Below are 17,805 nucleotides of genomic sequence, written 5' to 3'. Positions count from 1 at the left end.
ATTGTAATTGACAGACAAGTCCTTCACTAATGCGAGCAGCGAGCCACACGCCGCTCGCTCGCATAGACAACAAGTGAATGTGGTAGTCGGGAAACGGAGCTGCCCGGGGCCCCCAGGAGCAACTGGGCCCGGGGCAGCTGCCCCTTTTGCCCTGCGGCAAAGACGGCCCTGTATATACAGCACCCTAAGCTCCTCTCCCACATTGCAGCCACAGAGACGTTGCAGAAGGCCCTACATTCTAATCGGCCAATTACAGAGCCAGCCGAGGTGCTGCTTGGTCCTCTCTTAATTGCCAAACACATACCTAGCTCGTCAGCCAGGGCAGTACTATTTGGTGCATCACAGGACAGCCATCTCACGGTCACTTTTACCACAGCCATTGCTAAGTATACAAAAGTAGAGAGTAGAAGCTAGGTTTGGTGAGTACAACATTTCTTACGGATTTCTTGTTTTATTTAGCTGATACTGTAATATAACTTAATGTTTACATTCTGTTCATAATAGTATCTTTATAATGTAGTATCTTGCATGCTGTAGTATTGAACTATTGTGCGCCACTGTCCCGGTACGATGTCCTCCTTTTTGGGATTCTGCAAGTGGGCGCACTATGAACGGCACAGGCAGTGCACTGAATGCAGACAGGCTATTATAGCTAAATGATGAAGTACATGGAATATATACTATATTGGACTGTAGTATTCAGGTTAAATTGCTGTGTTGGCACTTTGCGATAAATAAGTGGGTTTTGGGTTAAAGTTTGGGCACTCGGTCTGTAAAAGGTTCACCATCACTGGGCTAGGTCAACACTAAAGCCCATGCACTAGTGCTGGTGACATCACCAGGCTAACTGCTAGGCGGGAGCCCCCTCCTAGCTTTACCCATGGAGAACCCAGTACATCACCAGATCTCCTGAAAAAGCCTTTGCCATGTGCCATTCTGCGCAGGGCAAAGGAGAGCTGTCTGGGTGAAAATAGGGATATGTCCGGGTTCAGCTCTGAACTCAGACAACCCCTTTAATTTACTAAAACAACTGTACTTAAAGGGGTTGTCCAAGTTATGGGAAAAAAAATAATATATCGCACTGTAAATCTGATGGTCAGCAATATATGGCTAAGCTACGCAAGTTTTTGGCAAAAAAGTATCTATTTCCTCATTTCCGTGGTTCTCTTCTGGCCCTTTGTTTACCTGCAATAACAACAATCTCTGCCCCTCCCCCTGCTCTGCTAAGGGAGTGGATACAAGAGCTGCCCTGAGTGACATGTCTGCCTGCTGGGAGACTCAGCAGCATGTCGTACGTGTAGGACTACAAGTCCCAGCTGTATAATGACACTGCTAAGGGAGTGAATACAAGAGCTGCCCTGAGTGACATGTCCGCCTGCTGAGAGACTCTGCAGCATGTTGTATGTGTAGGACTACAAGTCCCAGCTGTATAATGACACTGCTAAGGGAGTGGCTACAAGTGCTGCCCTGAGTGACATGTCTGCCTGCTGGGAGACTCAGCAGCATGTTGTATGTGTAGGACTACAAGTCCCAGCTGTATAATGACACTGCTAAGGGAGTGGATACAAGTGCTGCCCTGAGTGACATGTCTGCCTGCTGGGAGACTCTGCAGCATGTTGTATGTGTAGGTCTACAAGTCCCAGATGTATAATGACACTGCTAAGGGAGTGAATACAAGAGCTGCCCTGAGTGACATGTCTGCCTGCTGAGAGACTCAGCGGTATGTTGTATGTGTAGGACTACAAGTCCCAGGTGTATAATAACACTGCTGATACACACAGGATCTTCCCCCTACCTGTTCTTGTGCAATGCTCTGCAGAACTCCTCTGTCAGCCCAGCATTTGTCTCCTCACTGCCTGCAGCTACTCAGTAAAGCCTTCAGACCTGAGTCTGTGCTGCTGAAGGGGTTAAGAATCCAGGGAGAGAGAAGTCATATCTGATCTCTTAGGCTTGTACAGCAAACATCATCAGAGCAGGGAGAGAAGCTGACATCACAGGTCATGTGACCCTCAGTGAAATCTGAGAAAGCAGCAACTGGAGATAAAGTAAGTGAATTGTAAAGTCCTTACATTTGCCTAGTTAGAAACATACAAAGAACAAAAAAATAACTCAGACAACCCCTTTAAGTATGCACCAATAGTGCTCTATACACTCGAGCAGCTCTAAATGGGTTCAAGTCCATCCATTTTGAGAATTCACTGATATGCCACTTATAAGTGGAATTCCCCTTTAAGATATAGACAAAAAAAAATGACAAGGAGTTAGTGGTATTTTATTATTTTATCATACTCAAAAGCCATTATGGCCCTTGGAGGGAGACACCGTTCACCCTTAGATATACGCACACAGGGCAGCATTACATCTCATCCTCCACTGGCGCCATTCTTTAATATTGCAGGACCTCCTGGAGAGGATCTAACATCAAAACATGTGCAACTCTCATTCCAACCCCTCCTTGAAGCCAAAAACTAGCGTGATGAACCTGTAGCCCCCAACATAGAGTAATTATATACAACACGAGGCCATAATAATCTCAGTTGTGTATCCTGGGACAGATCCGCTGGATATTGAGGAAAGGTGGAAAATGTCAATTTCTCTTCTCGGGAGACAAGTAAAGGATTTACAAGTTAAAACATGAATGACTGTTCTGTATGACTTCACCCCCTCTGCGTCTACTAAATGTCCTAATGTAATTTTGTAAATGGACAGCATTTGTCCGCCAGGCTTGTGTTGTGAGGAGGGTAATGAAATTTGAATGCAAAAGTTCTGAGGAACACATCTGTCAGACGTTCTCCTTTCCAACTTTCCAATACATAATACACAATCCGAGAGGAGCAAACTTCATAATGATGTCCGTAATCTCATCACACAAGGTCTGCACGGTGAAATAAATACAAGAACAAGATGTAGATAGTGAAGTAATTTAAACGTTGTCACCTGCAGACCTCGAGTAAGGGCAAGTGAAGTTCTGTGAAAGCCTGTAGGTAAAACAATTGAGGACTCCTCCTCTTTTTCTTTGAAAGAAGGAAAATATGAAGTAATACTTCCAAGATTATAGTGCCATACAGTACCAAATAACATCCTTAAAATTCCCAGTGCCATACGTCAGGTGGCACCCTGTGCAGTACCATGTGTTAGCACTCCCTTCCCTCATATGGAGTACTGTCAGACAATGCTTATTTGTACAATTTGTGATTTGCATAACCGCTGCGCTGTCCAGCTGTCCAGGCGTTCTCATTAGAGATGAGCGAATTTTTAAAAAATTCTATTTGGCTGGTTCGCCAAATTTTTGAAAAAATGTGGTTCGATCCGAATTTATTCGGGGCGAATGGAATTACAAAACGGCTATATCCTGGCTGCAGAGAGCCTTTATAGTGGTGTAGAACACTGTGCCTTGCAGTAACACGCATAGGGAGTCTGCTGTGGTAGTGAAATAATACTGTGAGTCCGTATGACATGCAGATGACAGGCGTCGCTCTTAGAATCACTGCACACTTCACTTATTTGGGCAGTCACGTGGCCAAAACTGACCAAATAACCAATAACCAAAAATGAACTTAGACTTATAGGTCGATGTTAGCGCCAAGAAGAAGCGCACTCCTTTTACACCGTCGACAGCTGATTCCACATAGATTTCTACAGAACCTGTTCTATTAAACAGTTATAAATGTAGAGCCCCCCGACAGAGTGGAGAGGGTGTCAGCAGTAAGTTTGTGTCGATATCAATGATTATTTTGCACTTCCTCTGATCCGTCAGAACAATAACCCACAAAAAACGGATCCTGTCTGTGGAGCATCCACCTTAACTCGGTCAGGATTTGGTCAGTAATCCATAAGTATTGCTAATGCAAAAAAAAAAAAACAGGAGTGGATCCAAAACAGAGATGACACGTGAATGGAATATTTGCATGTCTTCTGTGTTTTGTACCCACTCCTGCTTTTGGCTATCAAATCATAAGCCAATTCTGATGGGACCATACAGGCCTTACAGCTGCTACACAGACAGGATCCGTTGTGCGTCTCATTTTTCCTTCCTTCTGCAGATCAGAGGAAGGGTCAAATAAATGATGATGTCAGCCAGACCGAAAGGCAAAATAGTAGCCCAGTCATGAAGTGAGAGTGGCCCAATGACAGAGTCTGGAGGTGGCGGCAGCATCAGAAGGAGGCCACAGAGCGGAACAATGACAAAGTGTTGGTATAAGGCTATCCTTCATATAAGATAGGGCCAGGGGCTATTCATAGTATTCAGTATATTGGGCAGACTAGATGGGCCAAATGGTTCTTATCTGCCGACACATTCTATGTTTCTATGTTTCTATATGAGTGTGGAGGAGGCGCCATCATCAGGAGGCCACAGAGTGGCACAATGACAGAATGTGGAGGTGGCAGCAGCATCAGGAGGCCACAGAGTGGCACAATGACAGTTTTGAGGTAGCAGCATCAGGAGGCCTTAGAGTGGAAAGGTGACATAGTGTTGAGGTAGCACCAGCTTAAGGAGACCACGGAGTGGCAAGGTGACATAGTGTGGAGGTGGCAGCAGCATTAAGAGGCCACAGAGTGGCAAGGTGACATAGTGTGGAGGTGGCAGCAGCATCAAGAGACCACAGAGTGGCAAGGTGACATAATGTGTAGGTGGCAGCAGCATGAGGAGACCACAGAGTGGCACAATTACAGAGTGTGGAGGTGGCAGCAGCAGCATCAGGAGGCCACAGAGTGGCACAATTACAGAGTGTGGAGGTGGCAGCAGCATCAGGAGGAGGCCACAGAGTGGCACAATGACAGTGTGGAGGTGGCGACAGCATTAGGAGGCCACAGAGTGGCAAGGTGACATAGTGTGGAGGGGAAGCAGCATGAGGAGACCACAGAGTGGCAAGGTGACATAGTGTGGAGGTGACAGCAGCATCAGGAGACCATAGAGTGGCAAGGTGACATAGTGTGGAGGTGTCAGCAGCTTCAGGAGACCACAGAGTGGCAAGGTGACATAGTGTGGAGGTGTCAGCAGCTTCAGGAGACCACAGAGTGGCAAGGTGACATAGTGTGGAGGTGGCAGCAGCATCAGGAGACCACAGAGTGACCCGGTGACAGAGTAGGGAGGTGGGTGGCAATACCAGTACCAGCTGAAGAAGGTGGGTGAAAGAAGGAGCACTTGGCATCAGATGTGTGGCATAAGGCGGGTGGCAGCATCAGAAAAGTAGCTGAGGCAGGTAGCCAGAAGAAACTGGTCTCTTTTGTCAAAGTGTTGGTGTGGCACCATGGATGATCTATTCTGATGCATCAGGCATTGATGGGTGGAAATCCTGGCTGATCCATGCCTGATTCATCTTGACAAAAGTCCCTCCACATTTTGGGTGGACAGGCAAGTTCTTCTTGGGGCAACTATGGCCCCCGCCAGGCAGGAAAGCTTGCCCAGGGCAAACTCGGCCAGTTGCGGCCACAAATCCAGTTTGGTTGCCCACTAATCCAGCGTATCTCCAATGACGGCTGGCTGGCAGGGTGCACGCCAAGTATACCACCACCTGCTGGTTCAGGTTCTGCTCTATGTCTAGCTGCTGGTGAGTAGTTTCTTCACTATGCTGGTGAAGAAAGCTGCTCATAAGCGACTCTAGACTCAGACTACTGCTGATGGAGCTGGTACTGCTCCTACCACCCCACCCTTCCCCAGCAGCCATGGCAGTGTAACTTGATCGCAGAGGGCTCCCCTGGTCAGACCTGCGAGAGGATGGACGATGGTGCAGATAGACAGCGGCCAACTGACTACATAGGATGTCTCTGTAGTAGTTCAGTTTGTCCTTCCTCTCAGTGGGTGTAAAAAAGTCCCCATTTTGAACAGTTAGCGAGGGTCCAACAAGGTGGAGAGCCTAAAGTCATCCCTCTGCCTAATGGTGACAATTCGGCTGGCACTACGCAAGCAAGTGAGCATGCATCGGGCCATTTGTGCAAGAGACTCGGAGGGACTCCCTGCCTCCATCTCCACTGCATACTGACACGGTGTGTCTGGGTCCTCTGCCTCGTCTTCCTTATCGCCCTGTAGCTCCTGTGCCTGCTCCTCCTCTCCTGTCATCTGTGTAGAAAAACTACCTATTTCGCTACACATTGCTTGTGCTCCAATGTCCTACTCCTCCTCCAGTTCAGCCCCCACAGGGCTCATGTAGCTCTGAGATGTAGGCATCACGTCTCCAGTCCCCTGACCAGCCAGATTTACCAGCATCTGTTCCAGGACATGAAGCAGTGGAATGACACTGTTCATCCCGTAGTCCTAGCGACTGACAAATAACGTGGCCTCCTCAAAGGGCATGAGCAATCGGCAGGTGTCACGCATGAGCTGCCACTGGCTGACATCAAAGTTACACAGAGGAGTACTCCTATCCGCTTGGATCATCAAGAAATCGTTGATGGCCTTTCTCTGTTTGTACAGTTGGTCCAACATATGGAGGGTGGAATACCAACGGGCGGAAATGTTGCATATAAGCCTATGTTGGGGGGTGCCGTTCTGCCACTGCAGCTCAAGGAGGGTGTGCTTTGTGGTGTACAAGTGGCTGAAGTGCATGCAAAGTTTCCTGGCCATTTTTAGGATGTCTTGCAGATGGGTGGAAGACTTCAGGAACCTCTTGACAACCAGATTGAACACGTGTGCCATGCAGGGCGCATGGCTCAGCCCTCCTTGATGCAGTGCTGACACCATGTTCTTCCCGTTGTCGTTCACCATGGTTCCGATTTTCAGTTGTCGCGGAGAAAGCCAGGATTCAATTTCTTGATGAAGGACACGGAGCAGTTCCTCCCCTGTGTCACTCTGTTCGCTCAGGCAAACGAGGTGCAGAACAGCGTGACACCGCCGTGCCCTGCACATGTGTTATGCTGGAGGGGCACTGTGAATTGTCCCTGCAGTGGAGGCTGCGGACATGGTGAAGGATGAGGAGGCAGAGGCGGACATTGTCGCAGGACCAGCGGCGTGACAACGTGGAGGCGGAAGCGTCGTCACCTGGCCAAATTGCTGGTGTGGCTGTGCAGGAACCACATTCACCCAGTGGGCTGTAAAGGACATGTATTGTCCCTGACCGTAGTTACAGCTCCACACATGAGTGCTGCCGTGGACTTTGGCAGACACCAACAGGCTCAAGGACTGGCCCACTTTCTGTTCTACATGTATGTGCAGGGCTGGTACTGCCTTTTTGGCAAAGAAATTACGGCCTGGTACTCTCCACCTCGGCTCGGCACAAGCCATCAGTTCTCTGAAAGGTGCAGAGTCCACAACTTGGAAAGGGAGGGACTGCAGTACCAGCAACTTGGCCAGGAGCACGTTCAGCTTCTGTGCCGTTGGATGAGTGCACACATACTGTTGTCTCTTGGCAATCGCTTTGGTGATCGATTGCTGATGGAATGACTAATGAGGAGTAGGAGGGCAAGGGGCAGGAGCATCAGGACCAGCAGATTTTAGGAAGGACAGATATCTCCCTTCAGCTGAGGTGGTGTAGCCTTGACTGCCTGAAATCGGCTGTGTGACACTGGGTGATGCAGCGGTTGCTGCGTCAGGCTGGACCACCACATCGTAGCCACGGTTCTCCCAGGTCACTTTATGGTGAGGCTGCATATGTTGATGCGGGGCTGTGGTGCCAACATTGACACCCTGGCCACGCTTCACCTTCTGCCCACAGATTCTACATATGGCCATGTTCACCTCCTCCAGCGGCTTAACAAAAAACTGCCACACCGCCGAGTAGGTGATTTTACCACCAACAGTACGCACTGACTGACTGCTACCGCCGCTGCTTTCGTGAAACAGTGCAACGCTACTTCCCGGGCAGGTAGGCTCCTGAGAAGCGAGTGGTCTACCCCGGGCACGTTTGGCTACCGACCTCCCACTTCTGCCACCCTGCTGACTCCCGGCCATGCTAGCGACTTGCTGGCTCCGCTGCTGCCTCACAGGCAAGCTGCCACCCTCTACTCCCGATGATGATAAAGCCCCTTGTCACCTGGCTCCCAAGTGCGATCAGCTACATCATCATCATCGAGTACTGTCTGCACATCGATGATGTTCTCCCCAACAGTCTCTGAGTCAGGAGCCTGACCGCTCACAACACCAGCTCCCATGCCACTCTCCTCATCACTACTTGCCCGCCTAGTGGAGGAAGCGGCGGATGTCTCCTCTACATCTTGGCTGGCCAGTAGCTGCTGACTGTCCTCTAGTAGCTCTTCCTTGCTGTATAGTGGAGCTGAGCCCACAGCATACAATACTTCTCTGGCTGAGGGAACAGAAAAGGAAAGAGGCAGGTTGAAGACAGGTGAGGGCACAGGGCCTGCTCCTGGGCAATGCCAACTAAGGGTTGTGTCTGACGACCCCACCGACTCCGTCGCCGGAACTGCCTGCCGGATCCATCAAAACGTATGCAAACTGATGGCATTTGTCAGACGGATCAGGATCCTGATTGAAATGCCGGATCCGTCTCTCCGGTGTCATCTGGAAAAACGGATCTGGCATTTATTTTTTTAAAATTTTTTGTGGTCTGAGCATGCGCAGACCGCAAAAACTGATCCGTTTTGCCGGAACACTCGGGGCCTGATCAGGCATTAATGCATTTCAATGGGAAAAAATGCCGGATCCGGCATTCCGGCAAGTGTTCCGGAATTTTGGACAAAGATAAAACCGCAGCATGCTGCGGAATTATCTCCGTCCTGAAAAGGCAAAAAGACTGAACTGAAGACATCCTGATGCATCCTGAACAAATTGCTCTCCATTCAGAATGCATGGGGATAAAACTGATCAGTTATTTTCCGGAATAGAGCCCCTAGGACGGAACTCGATGCCGGAAAAGAATAACGCTAGTGTGAAAGTACCCTAATACACACAAAAAAGGGCTTTAGAACATATAACTGCACCACTGAACGGCAAATATATTTTAGTTTTGCCACTAATACACGACAAGAAGGGTTGTAATTTTCACACTTCACCACACGACGGCTAATAAGCCCTTTTTTCCCACTAATACAAGCCAAAAAATGCTTTAGAACATATAACTGCACCGCGCGAGGGCAAATAAGACGTAGAAATATTTCCTTGTAATAAACCCTGTTAATGGCTGTAACACCCCAATAACAAGAACGGTTTGCTGGAATTACAGAGCTGTATAATGGCAATTTGGATCCCCAGTCAGTGCAGCAAGGTGTAATAGGATTGTTCCTATTGACATGAGGAGAGAAATAGAAAAGCGGCACTCACCGGCGTGGTTCAAATTCTTTATTCGTACAAAAAGGTACAAGATAAAATCTTCGGACTGGAGCGTGCGGTGCGATACAGCTGGAGTCAGAGGCGACGGCCGTTTCGCGCTAACTTGCTCTTCGTCAGGCCAGTGCCTATTACCCAGGCTGTAACCTCCCCTACTGAAGCCTGTCCTACATAAATGCTGTGGAATGATTCCTCCCTATTCTTTCCCTACACCTTGAATAATCTTTCCCTGCACTTGTAAATAGTTTTTTTAGCACAATGAAGTTTTTTGTAGCACTGTCCCTAGCGCCTGCTGACGTCTCTCCCTGCACTAAGTACACTGGAAAATGGCTGAATCCAAGATGGCTGAGGCTATTTATAGGGCTGTGACATCACATGGCTGGCTGCTGATTGGCTGCATGCATGGCATTATGGGTGATCCCGCCTTCCCAGAGTTCCTTGCTTCATGTCCTCACATGTGCAGCAGCCATTTTAGGAAAAAATGTGATTCGTTACCACGAAGCGTGAGGAAATTCGGATTCGCTCATGTCTAATTCTCAACTAGAATTCATTGTTATATTCAGTTATATCTGTTAACCACTATACTTACTGCACTTTGCTGCCATCTAGTGCTATTTGCTATATTTGGTTGTATGTAAGTTATCTATGGTTGTAATTCATTATGTCATTCATGTTGTAACTCCTCCTACTCTGTGAGTTCGCATCCTGTGTCCTTCAGTCTTTTCCTGTGTGTCAGTCTTGCTTCACAGAGCTGGAGAGAGGAATTTCCTTTGAACTCTATGGTGATTTCTCAAGGTATATTGAATAAATTACCTAAAGTCATATCCATTTAATCTCCTTCACTGGAATTCTATATGCAACTGGTGTCGCTAGAGGAATGATTATAGCGAGTTCATTATCTTGCATTGTTTGTGCAAGAGATTGCCACTCAAACTCATGAGACTTCTCTCGCATACATCGGTGGCAGAATTAGTGAGCAAGCTGCAGTTCTCTCTTAAAGAGACATTACCTTTCTAAGCAAAAACATAACATCAACAAAAAGCGCTGTTTCTGACAAAAATGCATCATGTTTCTGACAAAGATGCACAGGAAGCAGAGTCCATGCTTAATGTACGAGCTAAACGTGCGATCAAACCGATATAAAAGATTACTTTGAGGCAACCAGAGTTGGGTTGCACAACAATCTAGATGACTTATGGGAAAGAGCCAAACACTACACAGCCGCTCTTCCACACTTTAACAACGTTGCAGCAGAGTTGACCACAGCTTGTATAGTCTATCTGCTGCCTATGATCGATACCAGCCACTGTCCACAAAGTACATCATATTCCTGAGTAACTCTGATATCAATGATGCCTCAGCAGAGCTAGGTGAGAGAAAGATTCTACACCAAAGAAATGATGTCTAGTACAAGATTCCAAGGATATGGCAGAACTCCGTATTGCACGTTTATAAGAGGTTAGATTACATTGATCAACTTCAAGCGAGCTTGAATCTCCATCTTCCAGATTATGCTGACCTTCTGGAACGAGACAATGTGACAAGCTAATAGAATTCCATGCCAATGCAGAAGAAGCTAGTGTTAGAAGCTCCTTTGCTAAGAAGGAAGCAGAGGTAAAGGCAAAGTTGTCACAGAAGGAAGCAAAGGCAAAGACATGTCTGACCACTGTGGATACAACATGTGAGTTGCGTGTGCACTATCCACAAAAAAAATCTCACCCTCCTAAAGAATGTTGTACGCTCAAGGCAATGACTATGCAAGAGTGCATACATACTCTCAAAGAGCTTGGGGTTTGTTACAAGTGTTGGACCTCCTCAAACCATATTGCAAAGGACTGTAAAGCTGCCATGTTACAGCAATGAATTCTAGTCCACCTCCTGACAACTCACAACCTTCAGCAGCATCTAACCCCAAGCAACATGTCTGTAACAAAACTTACATTTCTTGACATCAAACAATACCATATACCCTCAACACCTGCTCTGGTCACGTAGAGACTTTCGGAAGAAGGGCCACTGGGTACGTTGTCTCTTCAGTCAATGGCAATACTCATATACCCTTACCAACGTTAACTGAATGTTACTACATTCCAGATGAAAGAGAAGAAATTCCTACCCCAGAAGCTGCACATAACCATCCCCACTGAAGGCACCTAGCTAATGAAATTCTTCCTATGGACATGGATTTCGATATTCTAATCTTACTCGGGAGAAATATCCTGAGGGTCCTAAAGGTGAGCCATGGCGTTTGGAGTCGCAGGTCAAGTGCAATCCAGCACGCTCTTCCTGCAGAGCTGCACTGTGACCTGACATTGCACACATAGTCTGATGAAAGCACTGAGTTGCTGAAACGCGTCACTATGATGTAATATGCGACTGAATAAATTTGCAAGATTATTCATCAGTGCGAGTGCCGGTCTTGTTCTTCACGAATTGTCTATTGGGATTTCTGCCCGCAGACACGTGCACCGCCAAACTATTCGAGCAGTGCCGAGCTTTTTTGGACATACTGACATTGCACAGCGTCAGGTCATAGTGTGCACTTACGTGGACTAGATCCTGACGCTGTATGTAGTCAGGATACAGCACAGCATGGTGCCGGGAGAAGACCAGGGAGTGGTGAGTAAAGCCAGCACCAGGAGCACTATATTCACTGCTCCCCGATCCTACTGTCTAATAATGAACACTTCCATAAGAAACACTGCCAATTTTCCCTACTTTGGGGGGGGGCGGGGGGAGCAAGTACCAAAATATATATTGGCAGCAAACTTTGCAAAGACGAGATGTGACGAGGGAGAAGTTGTCAGGGCGGTTTCAAGCGATTGGAGAAGTAAACAAAGTAAAATGAGTCCAGAGAAGACGTCACCTATGACCTATATCACCTATCACTAAATTGTTTATTCTGTGTATTACTTGTATAATTTTTATTTATTTAGATGCTATATTATTTTACAGTATATTTGGAATATTGTACTATTGTGCTTATTATGGTAGAAATAATTTTCTGCCATACTGTTGTAAGGTAAACTATGGAGGTCAGAGTCCAGGGCCCCTGCCAGCAAACTCAAAACTGCTACCAATCTTCCTACACCACTCCAGTCTAGGCTATCCCTAGATGTTCACCAGAGCCCACCGCAAGGCCAGTGGACTTGGCTGCTAGGGACCTATGTCTGTGGAATAAGGCAGCAGAAAACCAGTGTGAGCTCACAAGAAGCAGACCTTACCAGATGACCAAACAGAAAACAGAAGAACAGTCAGCTAGCCAGGGTCAAAACCAGGGGAGTCAGAAGCCAAATCAGTAGACAAGGGTTTATTTAGGAGCCAAGCCAAAGTCGGAACGTCGAGGATATCTAAGAAAGAATAGGAGATATTCTTGCTTAGATATCCTCCATGTTTTGACTTTGGCTTGGCTCCTGATTAACCCCTTGTCTACTGATTTGGCTTCTACTGACTCCCCTGGTTTTTACCCTGGCTAGCTGACTACTCTTCTGTTTTCCTTTTGGTCATCCGGTAAGGTCTGCTACTTGTGAGCTCACTGTAGGACTAAAGGAGCCAGGACACCTACAAAATCACAGGTACTGACCAAGCGTCAGTGCCTGATTTAAAACCCTCCACCTAGCTCTTTGATTGGGCATCTGATTGGTTCATCTTCCTGTCTCTTTGATAGGCCGACTGGCCAGGGCTTGTTGGTTGGTGTGGGAACCTTCCAGGAACCATCATGAAACCTGTGCATGCGCTTCTTCTGATCTCCCCCAGCACTGCTGCACAGGCCAGAGAGGGGCAGACACCAGGTAAGTAGGTCTCAGCTACTCTGTGGGCACCTAGCAGACATACAGTATCTTTGATAGCCAAGTAAGGAACCGGTTGTTAAAAACTTGAATCCCACTCCACAGCTAATGCCATAAATATTTCAGATATTAGCGTAGGTGGGGAAAAGTCGCAGATTGCAGCATAAATAGCCTTTGCGCTGCAATCTGCCCCAGAAATACGCCAAAAATAGGTGAATTTCTGTTAGTAAATGACCCCCCTAATATTTATAGTATGCAAGCACCTGTGCTGGGACAGGCAGCAGCTGTAGGGACTGGTGCACTCTCTGTATAGCGCTATGTAACATGTTGATGCCGTATTAATAGAGGATAATAAAAACAAAGCCATTCATTTTACAAGAATACCTAATTTTTCAGAAGACACGTTTTCATGAGTAGACGCCGTCTGGAATGATTATTTTCCCCAATTTTTCTTTGTTTATTTTCTATCTGGAGAATGTATGCATATTAAATTAGAATTTCAGCTGCAACTTGATATTCATTTTGTGTAAAATTCTGCAAATTCAATTACAGCGCTGTGATGAATATTATAGATGAAACATGCAATAAATCTCACATTTATACAGATAAGTAGCGCATGAGAATAAGCAGAGAGATTGCAGGAATATTAAGTTCATAGCATGTCACGGCTTAGCAATAACTACATCATTTACAGGGAAATACTAGCCAGTAAGATGAAGTCAACTAGAAGCTACTTTATTTAAAGGGATAGCTCGCTTCCCATAGGTGGCACTAAAGAGATGATTCTCTGGGAGATACCTCTTTGCATATTATTTTCCCATGGGGCATTGCCACAATCGCTTACAAGGCCACTTAGGCCACTTCCTTTATGTTCACCTTCCATTATAAATGGTCGGATGTCTCACAGACAACAACTGGTGAGACCTTTTCAAACCTCTGAACTCTACTATGGGTTGCTGTTATTCTCCTCAATTTCACCAGTTGGATCAAGCTTCCAAACTAGGCAAAAACTGCATAAGATATGCCTAAAGGGGGCCATACTAAAATAATGTTGGACTAACTTGATGACAGGTGGAATTTGGCAGGATAAGTCAACATTGCCCCAGAAGGAAAAGGGCCACTGTCCTATTTATCAGCCTTTTAAACCTGAAGGACCTGCAAACTGGCCTCCACCACCTAAGGGCTCATTCACACAACCATATGGCCGCCGTGCCAGTGTCGTAGACCACAAGCAGCGGGTCCGCAATACACTAGTACCGGCCGAGTGAATTCTGTGCTGTGGATGTAGACCCACTGACTTGAATGGGTCCACGATCTGCACAATAAGGCAAAAGATAGGACATGTCCTATCTTTTGCAAAGCGGAGGAACAGATCGGAAAGCCCATTGAAGTTCTTCCGAGTGTTTCCGTGGGCTTTCGGGTCCATGCCGGTGCACTGCAAAAGGTTGGACTTATCCTATCCTTTGCTGTATTTTGCGGATGACGGACCAATTCAGCACGGTGCAGGACTACAGGCTGAATGATGTCATTCCACTCCTTCACGTCCTGGAGCACATGTTGATCTGGCTGGCCAGGGGACAGGGGATGTGGCACCTACATCTCACAGCCACCTGAGCCCTGTGGGGGCTGAACTGGCTGAGGAGGAGGAGGAGGACATTCATGCACAAGCAATGTATACAGAAATGGGTGGTTTATCTTCACAAGTGACAGGAGAGGAACAGAAGGAGCATGAGGAGCTGGAGGACGATGAGGAAGACCAGGCAGATGACCCTGACACACCGTGGCAGTATGCAGTAGAGATGGAGGCAGGGAGTCCCTCCGAGTCACTTGCGCAAATGGCCAGATGCATGCTGAGTTGCTTGCATAGTGACAGCTGTATCATCACCATTCGGCAGAGGGATGACTACTGGCTCTCCACCATGTTAGACCCTCGCTACAGGTCCAAAATGGGGGACTTTTTTCCAAATGCTGAAAGGTAGGATAAACTCAACTACTATTGATACATCCTATGTAGTCAGTTGGTCACTGCCTATGTGCACCATCGCCCATCCTCACGAAGGTCTGGGGGGGCCCTCTGCGCTCACGTTCCACTGCCATGGCTGCTGATCCAGAAGGTAGTGGCATACTTGGACTGCACCCTGCCACCCCAGATGCAAGATCCCCTGATTTATTGGGCAGCCAAACTTCATTCGTGGCCGCAACTGGCCGAGTTTGCCCTGGGCAACCTTTCCTGCCTAGCCAGTAGTGTGGCATTAGAGCTGGTCTTTAGTGCGGCGGGGGACATAGTTACCCCAGAGAGAACTCGCTTTCAACACAAAATCTTGAGAGAATAACCTTTGTAAAGAGGCGTGGATCAGCCAGGATTTCCAAACGCCAGTGCCTGATGCATCAGACTAAATCATTCAGGGTGCCACACCAAAACATTGTGAAAAATGGGCCATTACTTCTGGTCACGTGCTACAGCCACTATTCTGATGCTGCCACCCGCCTGATGCCACACACCTGCTGCCTCTGCTGCCATCTTCCCTTTCTGCTACTATCTTGTGCTGTTACTGCCACCGCTGTTGCCCCCCACCTCCCCATTCTGTGACTGGGCCACTCTGTTGACCCCTCATGCTGTTGCCACCCTCACCCCTCTGTGACTGAGCCACTCTGTTGACTCCTCATGCTGTTGCCACCCTCACCACTCTGTGACTGGGCACCTATGTTGATTCCTCTCGCTGTTGCCACCCTCCCCATATTGTAACTGGGCCACTGTGTTGACTCCTCATGCGGTTGCCACCCTCCCCACTCTGTGACGGGGCCACTATTGTCAATGTTTGGCCTTGATGACATCACCGTTTTACTTACCCTTCTTCTGATCTGTCAGAAGAACGGAAAAATGAAAAACACAACGTGTCCTGTCTTTGGAGCATCCATAAGGCCTCTATCACACGGTCAGTATTTTGCATCAGGATTTGCTCATCATTCGGAAGCCAAAAGCAGGAGTGGTTCCAAAACACAGAAGACATGCAAATACATGTTATCTCTGTTTTGGACTCACTCCTGTTTTTGCCTTACCAATACTGATCAAATACTGATGCAAAAACTGCCCAAATACTGACCGTGTGATAGAGGCCATTAAATGCCTAAATGCAGGACTTCTTTTCCCATCTGAATAAAACCAATTTGCAAATTGGGCCTGAGGCCTCTATCACACGGTCAGTATTTTGCATCAGGATTTGGTCATGATTCCTCACTCTGTCACGGGGGCTCTACTTGTATAAGCGTTTAATAGAACAGGTTCTGTAGACATCTATGTGGAATTAGCTGACGACGGTGTAAAAGGAGTGCGCTCTTTCACGCTACAGTACGATCTTGGGCCTCTGCACGGTTCTTTATACCTGATGCTAACATCGACCTGTAAGGCTGAGTTCACACTTGGGTTATTTGGTCAGTTTTGGCCCCGTAAGTAACCAAATAAGTGAAGTGTGCAGTGATTCTAAGAGCGACGCCTGTCATACGGACTCACAGTATTGTTTCAGTGTTCTACACCAATATACAGGCTCTCTGCAGCTAGGAAATAGCTAATTTTTAACACGCTTCGTCACAAATTAATTTGGATCGAATTGATTTTTATTTTTATTTTATTTTTAAATTCGCCGAATTAAATATTTGAAAACTTTGCTCTTCTCCTTTAAACATCGACAGGGAAGATGAAGCTAATCCCAGGGGTTTTCTGTAACTTAGATATTGACTGCAATTTGCAATAAGAACTACACCGACCTCTGCCGACTTTATTGTTCCTCCATGGGCATTATGTCAGTCATAGTGATGTCACGCCAGGCGACCAATCACTGTGGTGATGTCACTATAGATAGAGTGTCGCCTGATGTGACATCACAATGGACATAGTATAAAAAAATGCCTTCAAATACCAGCAACGCCCGAGTTTGAGAGAAATCAGGACTCGCTGTCCAGTCTGATTTTGAAACTCTTACTAGATTATCTAGATTTACAGACCTATTTTGGCCTCAAAACAGTTCATTTGTTCATTCCAAATTTCCATTTTCTGAAGAAAGCAAGAACTTCTCACCTTCAAATATCCGATCTAATCTCTGGCGCTTCACTTTGTGTTTGTCCATGAGAGACATGAGACTTGGGCGCCACCAGTTGTCCCCAGGCAGTGTTCCACCACCGGTTCAAAGATAGTCTATCCTCAAAAAATAAAGAACCTTGTTCCCAAGTAGAAAATTACCTGCAAAGAAAAAGAAAAATTATTATTGCCCGTAATTTCAACTACAGTACCGTAGACATTATCCCTGGGCCCATCACTCATGATAGTATATTTTATCTATAGATTTTTGCAGAATCAAATTGACGTTGAGGGAACAGAGCAAACCTATTGGTCCTGACCTTCAAAATATCTAATTATATCATCCACAACCACATAACAGACAAAACGTGTAATATTAATGACTTAGGGTATTTTCACACCAGCAGCAAGGAACTCCGGCAGGTGAACAGCCTGTCAGATCTGTACTGCCGCTAGTGCCATGTTTTTCTAATGTCAAACCACCCCAACACAGTTCCAATACCCTATAAATAGGGAAGACTACTATATGGACCTACTGGTTCCAGTTTATATTTTTCAATGGGAAAAAAGTAAAGAATATAAAAGAAGGATTAAAGGCGGGAGTGCTTTTGAGAATTTGCACATTTTTCATTTTGCGGAGGCTGTTCAGAGCAGCTTGTTAGCTGAACACATAAGACCATTTACTAGTTATACATCTTCATATTTCAATGACAGAAAATATC

At 46.7% G+C, this 17,805-nt stretch overlaps 1 protein-coding gene across 2 annotated transcripts in view; it reads right to left on the bottom strand.

Moving 5' to 3' along the window:
* Positions 1–17,223, bottom strand: part of CTBP1 (C-terminal binding protein 1) — a 291,189-nt gene extending 273,966 nt beyond the window's left edge. Inside the window, exon 1 of one of the 2 annotated variants that reach the window (XM_040419242.1) lies at positions 17,084–17,223. In XM_040419242.1, the coding sequence (XP_040275176.1) occupies positions 17,084–17,141 (58 nt within the window). In that variant the 5' untranslated portion in view covers positions 17,142–17,223. The remainder of the gene's footprint in view (positions 1–17,083) is intronic. The other variant, XM_040419240.1, reaches the window with a different exon arrangement.
* Between the last annotated feature and the right edge of the window lie 582 nt (positions 17,224–17,805).

This window comes from Bufo bufo, chromosome 2 (assembly GCF_905171765.1).
Source record: "Bufo bufo chromosome 2, aBufBuf1.1, whole genome shotgun sequence".
Taxonomy (NCBI): Eukaryota; Metazoa; Chordata; class Amphibia; order Anura; family Bufonidae; genus Bufo; species Bufo bufo.
The sequence above is the reverse complement of the archived record's forward strand: the minus strand, read 5'-3'. Positions and strand labels throughout refer to the sequence as shown.